Source organism: Rousettus aegyptiacus, unplaced genomic scaffold (genome assembly GCF_014176215.1).
Source record: "Rousettus aegyptiacus isolate mRouAeg1 unplaced genomic scaffold, mRouAeg1.p scaffold_m13_p_2, whole genome shotgun sequence".
Lineage (NCBI taxonomy): Eukaryota > Metazoa > Chordata > Mammalia > Chiroptera > Pteropodidae > Rousettus > Rousettus aegyptiacus.
In genome coordinates, this window is record NW_023416295.1 from 16,405,948 (window position 1) to 16,421,651 (window position 15,704).

At 40.0% G+C, this 15,704-nt stretch overlaps 1 protein-coding gene across 2 annotated transcripts in view; it reads left to right on the forward strand.

The window, feature by feature from the left end:
* MREG (melanoregulin) overlaps positions 1-13,171 on the forward strand; it is a 52,061-nt gene extending 38,890 nt beyond the window's left edge. For both annotated transcript variants that reach the window (XM_016156805.2, XM_036236938.1), the window contains exons 3-5: positions 9,246-9,336; positions 10,607-10,770; positions 11,315-13,171. In XM_016156805.2, the coding sequence (XP_016012291.2) occupies positions 9,246-9,336; positions 10,607-10,770; positions 11,315-11,413 (354 nt within the window). In that variant the 3' untranslated portion in view covers positions 11,414-13,171. The remainder of the gene's footprint in view (positions 1-9,245; positions 9,337-10,606; positions 10,771-11,314) is intronic.
* The last annotated feature ends 2,533 nt before the right edge of the window (positions 13,172-15,704 follow it).

A 15,704-nucleotide genomic window follows, 5' to 3' on the forward strand; every position in this document is an offset into this window, starting at 1 on the left:
GGAATAAGAAGGAGGGGAATTCGGTGACAGAGGGAGAACCAACAGGATTAGGTGACTGGTTTGGATTCAGAAGGTGGGATTGAAGGGGAGCGAGAGCAGATAACCTAGTTGGGAGCAGAAGAGGGAAGATGTCGGCCTGGGGAGGCTGGTGGGGGCGTCAGACTGTTGAATAGCGTGGTCAGCGGTCCATCCCCATGGAGACACCCAGCAGAAAGGGGCGAATTGAAATCCAGAGCTGAGGCTTGGGGTCAGGGCAAAAGAAGGAGACTTGGGGTGACAACAAGTTTGAGGCATGAGGAGAAATTATCTAGGGAGATGGAGATAAGGAGAAGACCCAAGATAGAGCCTTGAAGAAAGGAGGGCAGAAAAGAAGAAGCAGAGGAGGAAGGAAGGGAGTGAGGGAGACCTGCTGGAGCATGCACTTCGGACAGCAGATTTCAGACAGACCTACTGTGGAAAGACCCTAGGCAAGACGCTGGACCTCTCCTCCAACGTTTGGGGATTCTGAGCCACCTCACGAGTGGTGGCGGAGTCCATGCCTGCTGTACTCATCGGGTCTGTAGTAGATGCTCATTCCATCACTCCTTTCCTACAGAAGCCTAGAGGGGCACGTTAAGAAAGGGATGATCATCAGGACTGAATGCTTTAGAAAAGGCGAGGGCCTTCAGAAAGGACTATGAGACACCCCCATTTCGGCCGTAGTGACGTGAGGAAGGCAAGGAAAGCACCTTAGTACTTTCCGTGGGTAGCGGATCTGAAAAAGGCTGATGCTAGGGGCTGGTGAGTAAAGGGATGAGGAGGAAGCGAGAGCAGCAAGCGGAAGCTCCCCTTGTAAGCCGTTTGGGCAATGCAGGGAGGGATGGAGAATGGGCTGGAGCTTGAGGAAGTAGTGAGGTTGAGGGCAGGGCATTTGGCTGCTGGCGTCAGCGAGACCAGCTGCCTCATAGGACGAATGAGCTAGTTCCTCAGAACATACTTTCTATCTTGGATTTGGCATATGAATTTCAAGCTTTTGGCTGTTTGTTCAAAGGTACCAGCTGATTAGCTCTGGGAGGAGGGAGGCCGTCATGTGAGCCAGCGAAACCGTGGTTTGTCACTTGAGCTCTGTGGAGGACTTGGCTGGGGTTCTGAAGTAGGCACTCTTGTAACCCTGTAATCTTGCAAGCCTGGGAGAAAAGGGCTGCAAGCTCTCCAGGGACTTTTCCAAGGAAAGATGATGTGGCTGGTTTCCTTTTGAAGTGAGAGGTGGTACATGGGGGTGGGGGGGGGGGAGGAGCAGAGGAAAATACCTTAGGTAAGTCTAAGAAACCTGGGGATTTTCTCAGGCCTGAACCCTGAAGTGTAGTTTCAGAAACATGGGGGAGGTTCACAGCTCTCTCTGTTGCAGACAAGCACAGCCCATTCCAAAATACTGACCTGTTTCCCTCGGTCCTAAGGCCTTTGCATCGTCTGCCACGCCTTACTGCTCACCACTCCGGCATCTTGAAGGGAATGGTTTTGTCTTTTTCTCAGACCTCAGAGTCGAAGTGTCCATGAGCTGGACAGAAGGGAGTAGGGGAAGAAAGGGATGGGAAAAGTGGACGGGGGTTGTTCTTTCACTTGCTCCAAAAAGGGGGGACGGAACTGAAGTCCCCAAAAGGATTGGAGCACAACCTGCCAGCGAGTTGATGCCTGAGAGTGTTCTTGGTTTCGGCAAAATTCTTGGCTAGAGCCTGGGACTGCTTTGCCTCTAGAAAAGTTGTTTTCTCTCAAAATATCGATTGTGTTTTCTTAATTCCTCTTCAGGCACAGCTGCGGTGGCTTCAGGTTGGTCTTTTCTCTGATCAACTGCTCTTTCAGGTCCTCTTGCTCTACTTCCTTTCCTCGCTTCCCACCTTGCTCAGCCACCCTCCCTTCCTGCTTGAAGAGGTAGTATGAGCAGTGGCTAAGGGCCTGGACCCTGCAACCAGGCTGCCTGGGTTTGAAATCCCAGCGTCTCACTACACATGTGCACACTTGGGCAAGTTACGTTGCCTCTCTGAGCCTGTTTTCTCTTTCTTAGGATGTTATAATAATATCCATCTTGTAGAGAAACATCATTCTATGAAAAGTAACCAAGCAAACACATGTAAAGAGCTTAGTAATAGCTAGGAAGTAGTAAGTGCTGTTCTGTAAATCAATCAATTCTCTCTCTCTCTCTTTCTCTCTCTGTAAGTGCCTTTAAATCCTTTTTGGACTTTGTCAGGTGACACAGGGAAAATATATTATGTTGAAAGAACCTATAGGGATTATATTTCTAGCAATTATATATTATATAGTATGTTTTTGTATAAAGTTTAGAAATTATAACAGCATTCTAGTGATGGAGGGCTCATTATCTTACAAAGCCTCATTCTGGATAGGAAGTTCCTTCTAACATTGACCTTTCTCCTGGCTTCCACCAAGACTAGCCTGAGTGAGCTGCTGTGTAGGCAGGTCCCTTCATCCGGTACTTTGACTGTGTTGATATTTTCAGCCTAAGAGTAGGGTGTATTTTTGTTTATTTCTAATAAATTTTGACCTGTAAATTTTATTCCATAGGTCTTATTTGTTACATGGTTCACATCTTGATTCTCTCATTCCATATATTAACTATCCCTCCTACTATAGTGACTTTTGACATCACGAGGTCACTGATAAACATGATGACAAGGCCTCAGAACTGAGCCTTATTGTACATTATTAAATATCTTTTCCCAGACTGACAGCGGCCATTTTGAGGACTCTTTGGTCACTGCAAAACTACCCTACTCTGCGTTATCCATCTCACATTTCTCTGTGAAAAGCAAACATGGAGGATCTGCTTGTTAAAATCCAGACTCCCCTCCCTCATGTATTACATGTCTTTCTTACTTATCTGATATTTTCTGCTATATACCTAATGAAAAAAAAAAAAAAGCAAAATTGGAAAAGCAGTCAATATGATTTTTCTTTTTTAGAGAATCTCTATTCATTTTAAGTAGAAAGTAGAATAAGATGATATGAATTAACTGAAAATTGAAAAGAAAGATAATAGTTACAGTGTTCAAAGAATTCATTTTACTAAGAAGCTATCACTTTTAAGTAAAAATATTTGGCTACTATTTACTTACTAGTTCCCTAAAGTAGATGTTTAATTTTTGTAATGCATTATTGTTATAGGAACAGTTATATGGTGTCTTCTTTTAATGTCAATGTTGAGCTGAAGTGGAAATTCCCAAAGGGATATGTATAGTGCATGACGCTGTGGTTACTTAATACTTTTTGATGGTGACGTTAGAAAAGAATGACTAGGAAGCAAAATATCTTAAGACTTTTTTGAGTCTTAAAGTACACTGAGGAAAATATTGTAATTTTTTAGGGGATCATTTTCTGTAAAACAAATACATATGTTTATTATAATTCTGTTTCTGTCTATGTCAGGTACACAAAAAGTAAAGTTAAAGAAGAATTTGCAACATTATATCTGATATAGAATGACTGCTAAAATCTATTATGAAGTGAAAAGTACAGGATATACTATTCTACCATTTATGGAAAAAATGGAAGGGTATAGGAGAAATTGGTAAAATTAATTACTTGTAGAGATGACATTAGTGGGTGGGGAACAGAGCCTTTAGTCCTTTAGAATTGTGAATTATATGAACACATTAACTAACTTAAGCAAACAATAAATACATAAGAAAAAGGACCTGGGTTTAGGAAGCAAAAATAACTATTCATTATTTTCTATTTCCTTTCAGTTATTTATTTTTTAAGGGTATGTGGCTTTGGAATTAGATGCACTTAGATTTGAATTCTGGCTTAACTTCTACTGGTGGTTGAGTATGGGGAGAGTTACGTAAGTTCACAAATAATTTGGGAAAGACCTTCTTGGCTGAGTTTTTATGCAGATCAAATATACTAAGGAACACTTCGGTTTGCGATGATCAGATCTTGGGGTATGGCATGAAAAAGATGAAGCAGATTTCAGCCTGTGTATGAGCATTTTCCTGTGAAGACTTTTTACCATCCAAGAAAGACATAAGACAAGGAAGGTCATCCTAATGCTTGGGTTTTAGATGGTTAATAGACTTTGGCTCAAAGTTATTGAATCACAAGTTGACTTTGAATTGATCATCGATCAGCCAGATGGAGTCAACATATTTTTTAAGTGAGGGAGCCGAGTGGTTAAGCCAATGATATAGTTAGACCTTTTCCTTCTGGATCTTTAGAAGAATTCAGCCAGTTAGATATAACTGTTGTAATAAGTCTCCCCTGTTGTAATAAGTCTTGTGAAGGTGAGAAGCTCTGCTCCGATGGACAAGGAAGGCATCATGAAGCAATCTCTGGATGCAGAAAAGGACTGTTGTTATGTCTACTGCATTGCCTAAGGCAGTCTTGGGACAGAAAGGGTCAGACCCCGGCAAAGCCAGTAACACTGCATTTTCCGTTAGCCACCCTGGGACACTCCCAGCTGAATAGATATATATGCTGAACATTTTCCCCCAGGGGTTAGACGTAGGAAAATATGAGATAATATTTTGTGTAGTATTTATAGTTTCTTTTTTTGTTTATGTATTCAATGAGTGGACTTTGTAACATGAATCTTCCAGATGCAAGGACCAGAAAAAGAACTCCAGTTGTTTGAACCTAAATGAAATTGGATTAGATAACAGAGTTTCAGAAGTAGGATTGACTTCAAGTGAGATTTGATCCTGAGGCCCAGGATGTCCTTAGGCTCTATCTCTCTGATTCTTCCATATTTGTCCTCCTGTGAGTATTGACTTCTTCCTTAGGCTCTTCTCAGGGTAGTAAAAGTGATGGGCACAGTTCTAGATTTTCTACGCTCACATGATATTTGTTGGAAGAGAGAACACTGCTCCTGATTGCTCCCAGAAGCTTCCTAGATTTTGTTGCATTTCCTTGGCTTGAGTTGGGTTATGTGTCCATTGCTGAGCCCATGGATATGTTTGTTGGCTTAAGTTATTGGGTTTCATACCTGGTGCCCCTTCAAAGGATTCTGATTTCATTGGTTCGGGGAGTGGATCCAATGTATTGGTATTTTAAATGCTCCTTGGATGATTCTAATATACAGCTGAAGTTGAGTTCTTATGGTTTAAACCAATCAGTATACACTCTTAGAGCTGAGCATGTAACTGCTCTCTCCAAAGGAAGGTCTGAGTGAACTTGATAGATTGATGGAGAAGGGGCATAGAGATGTCGTGGAAGCAAACTTCGAATATTTACTCGTGGCAGGCATATTAGTTGCAGACATGTTAGCTGCCCCAGTGTCCGCATCTTCCTTTCTTCCTTATTCTCAGAACCCAGCTTTAGTTTGGGGCAGCAAGGTGCCACTCCAGGAGCTAGATCATGAGTACTACTGGTAATCTGTCTCTTCACTTTTTCTCCTGTGCAGTGAGAGAGAGAAAGAGAGAGAGAGAGAGAGAGAGAGAGAGAGAGAGAGAGAGAGAGAGCGAGCGAGAGCGAGAGCGCTAAATTATGCTTTGAACATAGCAGAAAGTACAAAGAATTTTAAAATTAATACGGGAGGAATTGGAAGTGTAAGCTACCACAGGTGGAGGAAAGGAAGGGGAAGGGGAGGAGGGAAGAAGACATGTTCAAAAGTGGCTACTTCTGAGAAAAAAAGACTAGAAGATGAGAAAGCGAACTTATAGTTTCCATTTTATACCCTTCTGTTCTCTTTGAATTTTTCTTTTTATAGGATTGTTATTTTTTATAATTCAAAATATATCGATCTCTTTTGAAGTTGTTCTCAAGAGTTTAAGATGGTTTAAAATATGTGTAACCTGTTGATAGAGTATATTTCTTTAAATGTGTAAATCACCTTTTTAACAAGAAATAAGAGGTACTTTTTAACTGTCCATTCATCCACAATCTCACAATAACATAGTATAGATAAGAATAAAACGTTTTAATTTCGTGTGTGAGAAAATGATCCCAGGAGTTTAAATCAGAACTCAAGGTCAAAGCCAGCTCGTGGGATCTAAAGCTAGAGGAGAACTAGCTGTGGATGGTTGTAGGAGATTGAGTTTTGTTCTGCCTTTCGTATTGTTGCCTCAACCTTATTATCTAGCAGCCCTACTCTGATTTAGCCAATGACTAGAGAGGAGAAAAACCTCAAGAGTTCAGCTATGAGCATCTTCCGTGATTTGTTTTCAATCATAAGCTTTTCAGTTTGACTTGGTTCCCAGGTATCTTAACTGATCTTTAATTGTTACTTTCAAATTATTTGTCTAAAAAGTCATTACAATTTAAAAGTTGCAGGACATCCCAAGACTTGTTTTTCTCTAGGACCAGAGAATAGGTGAGTTAGTTTTCTTCGTTGTGGGTCAGATTTTGTACATCACAGTTTTTCATTTGTCACATTTAGGTTCTATTCTTTGTGGTCAGGTGTTAAAGAGGAATTCAAATTTCCCTCTTACAATTTATTTTATCAAAACCAAATTCTTGGGTAGAACCCTACCCAAGCCTCTACTGTTTTTAGAGCTTTAAATTTTGCACAAAACATACAGATACTTTGATATGATTATCCATGGCTATTCTGTCCAAAGACAGTAATAATATGAATATAGAAAATGCCTAATTTCCTGAAGAAGTCCCTATTGTGTGCAAGTCAGTTAAGGCATCATGTGTGGGTCCATCCTTAGCAGATTTTTACCTGTCATATTGTTGCTTTTCCATCAGTATCAGAGTCACAGACACTGACACTGAATGAATTTGTATAACATTCAGTGTTGGTATCTAGGAATAGCAAAATGACTGAAAGATGGTGAGGAGGAAGAGAGCGTTTTAAAAAAAGTCTGAAGCCTGGATCAACCAATGATGAACGGGTAGCTGAAAAATAGAGATTTGGCTACATTTAGTTGAGGGAACAGTTCTGAGCCATCAGCCTAAGAAGCCAAAAGAAAAATGAGCAGGGACCTTGAATCGCAAGTTAATGAAGCCACCTAGTGGTTTGTTACAAAATTTAAGGTTGTGTGAATATGTGAGCCAACTCTGTGTGTTGATTGTGTGGCGTTTCTAATCACACGTGATTAGGAGTCGGATCACTTTTCATTTAGTCCAGCAAGGAAGAGGGTCAGTGTCGTCGAGAATAAGCACAGCACTGCTCTGTGAATTGTTTTATTTACTTGTATTCTTCTTAGTATCAAAAAAGACTTAATGCAACTTACATGAGAATGCAGTGAAATAGCACAAACTAGAAGATAAGAAAGAATGAACATGAGTAAGGACAGAGAAATAGTCAAAGATTTCAGCGATTCAAAAATGTCTCTACATTTTTCATGAAATAACTCTACATTTTCAGGTAAGCCTGGAAACTGATCACTTACAAAATTTACAGTGTCCAGAAAGATAAAGCAATTTTCAGGAATGGAAAACCATACGTGATGCCAAGAGCAGAGAAATTTTTCTTGTGGGGGTCCTCACACATGAGATGCTGCATGATATAGTATATAATGTCCTCAGTCCTTGTAATAGAAACCATCCCGAGTCTGGGAGGATTGTTTCTTAAATGTGTCTACGCTATTTGAGACGAATGTACACCAGACTCCATTTTCGGGATTTGCATTAATGCATTTGGGTCTCACAATAAGTGTACGTGGGAGGAAAAGGTAGTATCATTACTCCTGTATTGGACATGAGGCCATGAGACAAAGTCATGAATGTGCCCAGAGTCAGGTGTTACTAAATATTGGAGCTGGGATCCAGACCTGGGCAGTCTGGCTCTAGTACTCATGCTCTTCGCCAAGAGGCTGTATGCCAAATGGCCTATTTAGTGCCATGAGGCCCATCCAATGAAAGCGAAAATACCTAAGTTCCTCCCCACCCCCCCATGACTTATACATTCTCCAGGGGGCAATACAGGTGTGCTTTAACATGCTGTTAAGGATGAGGTCACGGTTGTGTATTTCTGAGATGACCAGTTAACCTTGCTCTCTTCTAGGGCCACAGGCTTTATCTCTGAGCCCAATCTCTATACGTGTTTACATGTATTTGTTAAAAAAAAAAAAAAAAAAAGGACCAGCAAAGAGTGCTCAAATTTTCCGCTTCCTGACTTCTAGAAAATAGCTGGAATCCATGACCTTCTGGTGGCATCACCTAAGATACAGATCTAGAATACAGTCGTAACGAAACACTTTATTTTGCGAGCTTTTCTTTTTTGAGTGGTACAAACATTTGTGAATGCCAGCTAAATTGATTTCTCTTCACCAGTCCTGAAAGGTGATTAGCAATGAGCGAGGCAAACCTTGAAAAGAGCTTGGTAGGACAATAATGGCATCGCTGAAACATTTTCAGTTAGAAGCGTCAAAATATCGTATACCTTGAGTCTTAAATTGAGCATTTAGAATGACGTTCTTTTAAGTTGTGCTTTAGGATAAGTGTGTGGTTAGTGTTTTTGCTAAGAGGAAAAGTTAAACCTTATAATAACATGGCTCTTCTATATAGATACGGCTCCTTAAAGACAAATTTCTGTGACATTTTAGAGGAATGCGTAGCTCAATAAAGGAGCTCAGTAATGCTCCCGAAAGAGTCAAGTTTTGTTTGGGGGCCACCATGATTATCTACGACCCATAAGACTGAAGTTTTCAGAATGATCACCTTACGATAGTTTTGCTGAAGGCTTGTCATGGGAGTGCAAATGAGAGAGAGTGACGCCGACATACAGTGAGGAAACATTGGCTGGGAATCAAGAAATTCGAGCTTCCTAAGCCTCCTTTATCCTGATAACCAAGGAAGACACATTTTTCTCATGAACTTGGGACTCAGACATGGATTCAAATGCCAATTCGAATCCTATTAGCTGGGTGATATTGGATTAGCCAGGTAACCTCCTTGGGCCTTAGTTTCTTCATCTATAAAATGGCTGTAATAATACATGGATTTTATTGGTGCTCCTGGTGTAGTTACTGTACTTTTTCATACCTTTAGTCTTTATAACCATCTTAAATGGAATAGTCACTATTGTTTTCTCTGCCTCGCAGATGAGATCACCGAGGTTGAGAGACTAGGTCATGTAAGGAGTTTAATTAAGACAATTTATGTAATGCGTCATATCGCCTGTTGCATAGCAGATTCTCCAGAATTGGTAGCTGACATATTTCTGTCAACTCCATCTCACCCATATCCGCTTCTTTTTAGATATGCTTAGAAGTTTAGTGAAGAGGAGAACTACAGCTTAAGTTTGAGAGTTAGAGGTTTAGGCCAAAGGATAAAAATAAAACTGAATTTTTATTTTACTACAGGAGTGGCAAAAACTCAACTATGATATCTACACCCTGCGACAGATTCGAAGGGAAGTGAGAAATAGATGGAAACACATTTTGGAAGATTTAGGTGAGTCCAAGAGTGATTTTGAAATGGTAAACATAAGCAGTTGTGATTATTCATCTTCATTTTCATCACTGTGGTTTATACAAAAGGAATGTCAATAACCGACTACTTAAGGCTCCTGTAATCATTTTCTTCCTGTATCCCCCAGCACGAACATCTGATATTTCTGTTATCACAAGCCCATGTCTTGAGGACACATTTTGCCATGTGTTATTCCATCTGTCCTCAGGATGGAGTAGCGCAGGGCACTGGAATCATCTGGACACCATCACTGAAATTTTTTGGCATTATGTGTTGATTGAATTAGAGGGGAGTGATTGGCCGATTAGTAATAGCTTTATAAAATCAGGCAGATTGGAAGAAATATTGTTTGTGAAATAACTTTTTTGTGCGTGTAAAATTTATTATAAACATTCAGAAGGGCGAGAAGACAGAAAAGCTTCAAAGTTGGGGAAAATACCTGTGGCATTAGAGTAAATAGTGGATATTGATTTTTCTTAATTCTGCCAGCGTTGTGGTACAACAAACATGGCCTTCACATTATAAAATAAGCCCATTTTAATGTTGAAAAAATGAATTGATCAATTTTGGAGTCTTCAGTCCTGCTTTGAAAGAAAGCATGACACCTTGGCATCATAACTTTTCAAAAGTGGGTACCCAAGTTGCTAGCTCCTGTTGCTTTACTTGGGATATAATAGGATGAGGCGGACTTCTGCTTTCCTTCTTACCCACCCAATATTGTTGAGACTTAATAGTCTCCATTTTTACAATATAACTTATTCCAGGCAGGTTTAAATCTTTAAGTCTTTTATACCTTTGGGTAAGTAATTTTAACCAGCCAACCATATTCTGGGGAAGGGAATCTGGGCTTGGAGGAGTAGGGACCTGGAAGTGCCCCTTTGTGGTGCCACACTGCAAGGGGAGGTGGGAATTCTGGGGACAGGGGAGAGGGTGAAGAGGAGGGAATGGGAGGAGGGTTTCAAACCAAAAAAAGTACTGGGAGCAGTCAGTGGGTGAGTATGTGAGGCTTAACTCTGAGGAAAAAGTTAACAAAGAAAATTAAACACAAAGAAACATCAAACAGATTTTAATACAGGGCCTTCCGGTCCCAGTGAGCTGGGAAGCAACATATGGAGCTTTGTTTTTGGCTTCAGTTTTCTGATATTTGTTCAGAATCCACATATGGGTCCCTTAATCTCCTGCCGGGACGGTACTGTGGGACAGTCATTTCCTCAGACAACTTTATATGACAGGTAAATATTTTTTACTTTAGGATTTCAAAAGGAAGCAGACTCCTTGTTGTCAGTGACGAAACTCAGCACCATCAGCGATTCTAAAAACACAAAGAAAGCTCGAGAGTTATTGTTAAAACTGGCTGAAGAGACCACTATTTTTCCAACAAGTTGGGAGCTCTCAGAGAGATATCTCTTTGTTGTGGTAAGTGGATGCATTTTTTTTTTTTCAATCTGGCTTTAAATTTTTTTGTCTTTCTCTTATTCCATATACTCATCGTTCTACCACCACCAGCAACGACACAATATGAGGTGTCATGCTGCTGGCGTCTTATGCACTGGTTTTCCGGGGCCAGCAGCATCAGGATCACGTAGAGGACTTTAAAAGTTCATATTTCTGGATTGTATTCTGGGCCAATGAGGCTTGGGTTGTGGTTCAAGAATCTGTATTTTCAGACAGTTCTACTTTTCGAACCATTCGGAGGTCAGAGGTGTGAGAAATATTGTTTACATAACCTAAGTTTGAAAAAGAATTTGAAAGGACTCTAGGAGTGGTGGAATGTTTCTTGGATAATGTAAGTAAAGGATTAAGGTGTGTCTGTAAATCTGTAGGAAATTTGATAAATACTGATAAATATGTACTCATTACTTCTAGGGTGGAATTTGTTGTTGTTAGATTGGTTTTCCCCATCGACATGGCTTGGTTCCCATCTTGACAACACATTTATTTTTAATTTTTTTTTTGGCAGGACCGTCTCATTGCTCTTGATGCTGCAGAAGAGTTCTTTAAAATCGCCCGTCGAACTTACCCCAAGAAGCCTGGGGTGCCGTGCCTGGCAGATGGCTAGGGAGAACCGCACTGCCTTCCATTTGCAAGTCCCTAGAGGAGAGACAAGGAGGCAGAATTGGAATTCTCCCCTTGGAACTCAGCAGCCAACCAGAGTTGGACAGATGCATGTAGATGAGAATGAACACATAGAGGGCTTGATGAAAAATCATTCTGAATCCTACGAAAATCTAAGGATTTGGATATCTGGTCTTCGGGAGTACTTTTACGCTGTGAGATGTTCAAGGTGCATTAAAACACCCTGGTGATGTTGCATCAAAGAGTTGTTCAGTGGGATATTTCATCATGGATGATTAATTCCAAGAACCCATTGCCCTTGTTTTGGTTTTGGTCGTATAATAAGCCCTGATCATTAATCCTACTGGGAAAATGGACTGTTTTAGTTATTAAAACGATAAGATTAATGGAGAGAGCTATCATTGAGCCCAAATATGGATTACCAATTTTTAAATGATTGTTATGTTATGTAGGCTAACACCAAAATCATACCAGGTACTTCGTGACCTTTCTTTAATTTGGAAGACCCTGTAGAACCTTGGAAGGTGTCAGAGGCATCATTCCGAGTATCAGTTATGATTATTCAGAAATATTGAGGTACTAGATAATAGAAATGTCTAGGAATGCTGCTCAGATGTGAGTTCCAAATAGAGTGATCACAAGCAGAACTCCTGCAGCTACATATAAAAAAAACTCTTCAGTTGTGATATGGGCATCTTTAACTCATCATTACTGATATCTGGTTACCTCTTTTTTGCATAACGTCCATTTCTAGTCCAAAAGCTCTTGATATTTTATCCAGGATAGCATCTGTAAAAAGAAATGTTTGACCTCCACTTTCTTCTCTTTAATCTGTTTCTGGCCAATAGGCTGAGTGCTGCACCTGCCTGGGGCCCTCTAGTGCAGACTTGAAGCTCTGCCGGCAGTGTTGCTTTGAAGAAGGACTTTTATTCTGAAGATGATTTTCAAAATGGAGCAATGCTGCCAATACAGCTTGCTTCTCTCCACAGACTGAGAAGTCCAGCTTCACAAGTTCCTTGCCCCTTAAGCAAGAAGCTTGCCAAGAAATCATGGTCCTTTTTATTGAAAAGATTTTCAGAATTTGGAAATTCTGAAAATTGGAGGGGTCATCAGTAGATTTCTGAGAACAACAGCAATATTATTAATTTTACAGATTTTGTTCTTCTGACTTCAGGTTTAAAGCTAACTTGTTTTTAGTCTGTTCCAGGGGATTGTGACTTGAAAATTTCCATATCCTGACTAGCTCTTTTTGTAGTATATACAATGTTTAAATTATTTGTTAGAGGAAATACACATTCTCCATTTATTAATGCATTGCAGAGCAATTGAACAGATGTTTCAGGAGAAGTCTTCCTTAATAAGCTAAAAGTCCTATTTTTTATATTCAGTGCTTAATCGCTTTCATGTTTTTAAAATTAGCCTGCAGATATTTTCTCTCACTTCCGTGGGCTCTTGCAAGGTAAACATACAAACAAACAGTGAAACAAACAATGAAAAACAAACAAAATAAATATAAAACTGGAAAATCGTCTTTGGAATTTGTGTTTTATTTTTCTGTATGTTTTGATGTCAAAATAGATGAGATCGTTTGCATTTATGGAGAATAAACTGTAACTATGGTCTTCATTTTTGGTAATGAATGGTGAGTAAGGATAAGATCGTCTCTATTATTATAAAAACACATGGAATTATCTGGGAAATTTTTTTCAAGGAATTAAAAGGTTTCTGTATTTACTTTTCAGTTGGACGTGTGTTGTATTTCCAAGAAATAAGAAGAAACAGATGTTCTTTCCATGATCCCTTTAAATTAAAGGGTAAAGAAGCCGACTAAGAGGTGGATTTAAGGACATCCCCTCATCCTAAAGCTAGTCGAGGGGCAGATCTGTGCTCAAGTCCAGTGGACACTGCAGTACATGAGAGAGGCTCGAGGGTGACTGCAGAGACCACCTCAGAAGTCACAAGGTGCTCAGCCGAACCGGGTTACACAGAAGTGCAGGTGGCTGGGGGTTTTTCCTCCTTTCTCAATGTGTCTCCGTGTTGACCTGTAGTACTGTGGTACTTCTCAAAGGTTCATCTGTGTATGCAAGGCGATTTCATGGGGTAGATGGATGGACATTTTTATATTAATATTTATTTCAATGTTCACCTGTAATTAGCAGATCAAACACCAGATTTCCTATTAATGTATATAATTGTAGCAAACATTAAAGTATGTATGTTTTCTTAAAGGGAACACCCAGGAAGGCACAGTGGACACACTGACCAAAGTGATAGGAAAGTATCGGTGAAGGGGTCCCAGCATCACTGAGACGCTCGGTGGGTAGCCCTATTGGCCAGAAGTGGGCTCACTGATAACAATGGAGAAGGAAGAACAGAGGCCCAGGGGCAGTGCCTCCCTGTCAGAAGCAAAGTGGGCATGATTTTCATCATGAGTGGTTAGGTCTAAGAGGTGCCTACGGAGAGATTTGGCTATGGTTAATAGAACATGGTCTCCCTAGAATCAAAGTGGGTGGGTAGCCATTGAGGGTATTGCTCAAGCTATACCATCAAAAGATCTCAAGGATGGATGGCTGATCACGAGATAGGTAGGGTACAGCCACCCCAATACAGAGTTATAACCTCTAGCTAAGCTTACAGATTTTGGCTACTTTCCAAACCCAGAAACTGCTGATGGAAGTAAAGGCCAGATCCTGGAGAAGGAGGGCTGTACGAGACCACTGTGAGTGTATGTGGCGATGATTCCTTGAGCCCTTCCTCAAAAGCACCTATGGTTATTTACTTGGATAACTTGGGGAAAGGAGTGCACACAAGCATTTTGAGGATGTGGGACACACAGTTCAAGTTGAAATTGATGTTCAAGGACGAGAGTATCACTATAGTGTGCCTTTTAGAATGGGGTCTTACGGGACTCAGGTAATAATAAATGGAGTCCTATGCCAGGGTCAGTTCGCCCTAGGTCCATTGAGTTCATGGATCTCCCCAGGGGTCATCTTCCCACTTTCAGATTAAATTGTTGGGCTGAACATATTTGGGACTTGGCAGAACCACCATTCATTTGTTTCTTGGCTTGTGGTTTAAAAACTGTTTTAATGAGAAAGCTAAGTGAATGCCTCTGAAACTGCTCCACCTCCTGGCCGAGATAGTAAACCAAGGTCACATCCCACGGAGGTTGCAGCAATCAGCGCTCCCCTTAAAGACCTCAAGGATGCAGGAGTCTTGGTCCTGATCATAATTCCATTTAATTCACCACACTGGCCCCTTTGAAAACTAGATAGCTTAAACTTGGCTTCTTTTTCATTGGCTTAATGCATTTATTCTTTTCCTCTGATCACTTTCTATTACTAATATCACACGAAATATGTTTTAATTTTATTAGGTTGCATCGAAAGGAGTATATTCGATTTCCAAGTCACTACCATGTACAAAGTAAAAATGGCCAGCTGCTTTGAACTTTGTGTTTACAATGTTTTAAGAAATTTATTATTACCTTCCAGAGTATTAGTCCATATCCTGTTTTGACACACTGCAAAAGGGCACTTGGCATCTTGATTTTTCAATTTTTAAGTCCCTTAACATACGGGTTTAGAAGATTAGGTTTTGGAGAATTTAGTCAGGGACTCTGGTTTTAGCTTAAGTCTCATCCTTTGATCATTTATTAACTAAATGGGGTTATCTGACAGCTACTCATCTCTATATTCCAAGTATTTAGTGAGATTAAATTTAGAACAGAACTATAAACACAAAAATTAAATTATGACATTTAAAATAGCCTAATAAAGCTGAAAACCAATAGCTGTAGTATTTAAGTAGTAATGTATTTTGAAATTTTTTCAGCATCAGTAGGAAATGAATAAGTCAACTTTATCAAATACCTTAGAGACATAAAGGATTTAAAGTATCCTAATTAAGAATCCACTTTCCAAAGATGGTTGTTTAATCATTTAAGTTATCTTTATCAAAATTTACACCAGAAGGTTCATAAGTTGCATGAAGGGTGTGGGGAATGCTTTTCCACTTATGAAATAGGAAGTAGTCTGTGTAAGTGGTTAGCTAGAAAGACTGTCTGGCCTCCATCATCTTTGCAGGAAGAAGATGTTAAGAACCTATCAAACCCAGCAGTGCTCAAGTCCTTGAGCCCTATTTGTCCTTTACCTACTTCACAGAGCTGACGCTATGTTGTCTGATTTTATTATTGGACTATTGTTGTGTCTGCATAAGAATGAAACTTTGACTCAATTTTTTTTCAGATTTTTATTTCCATCTTGTAGGTCCTG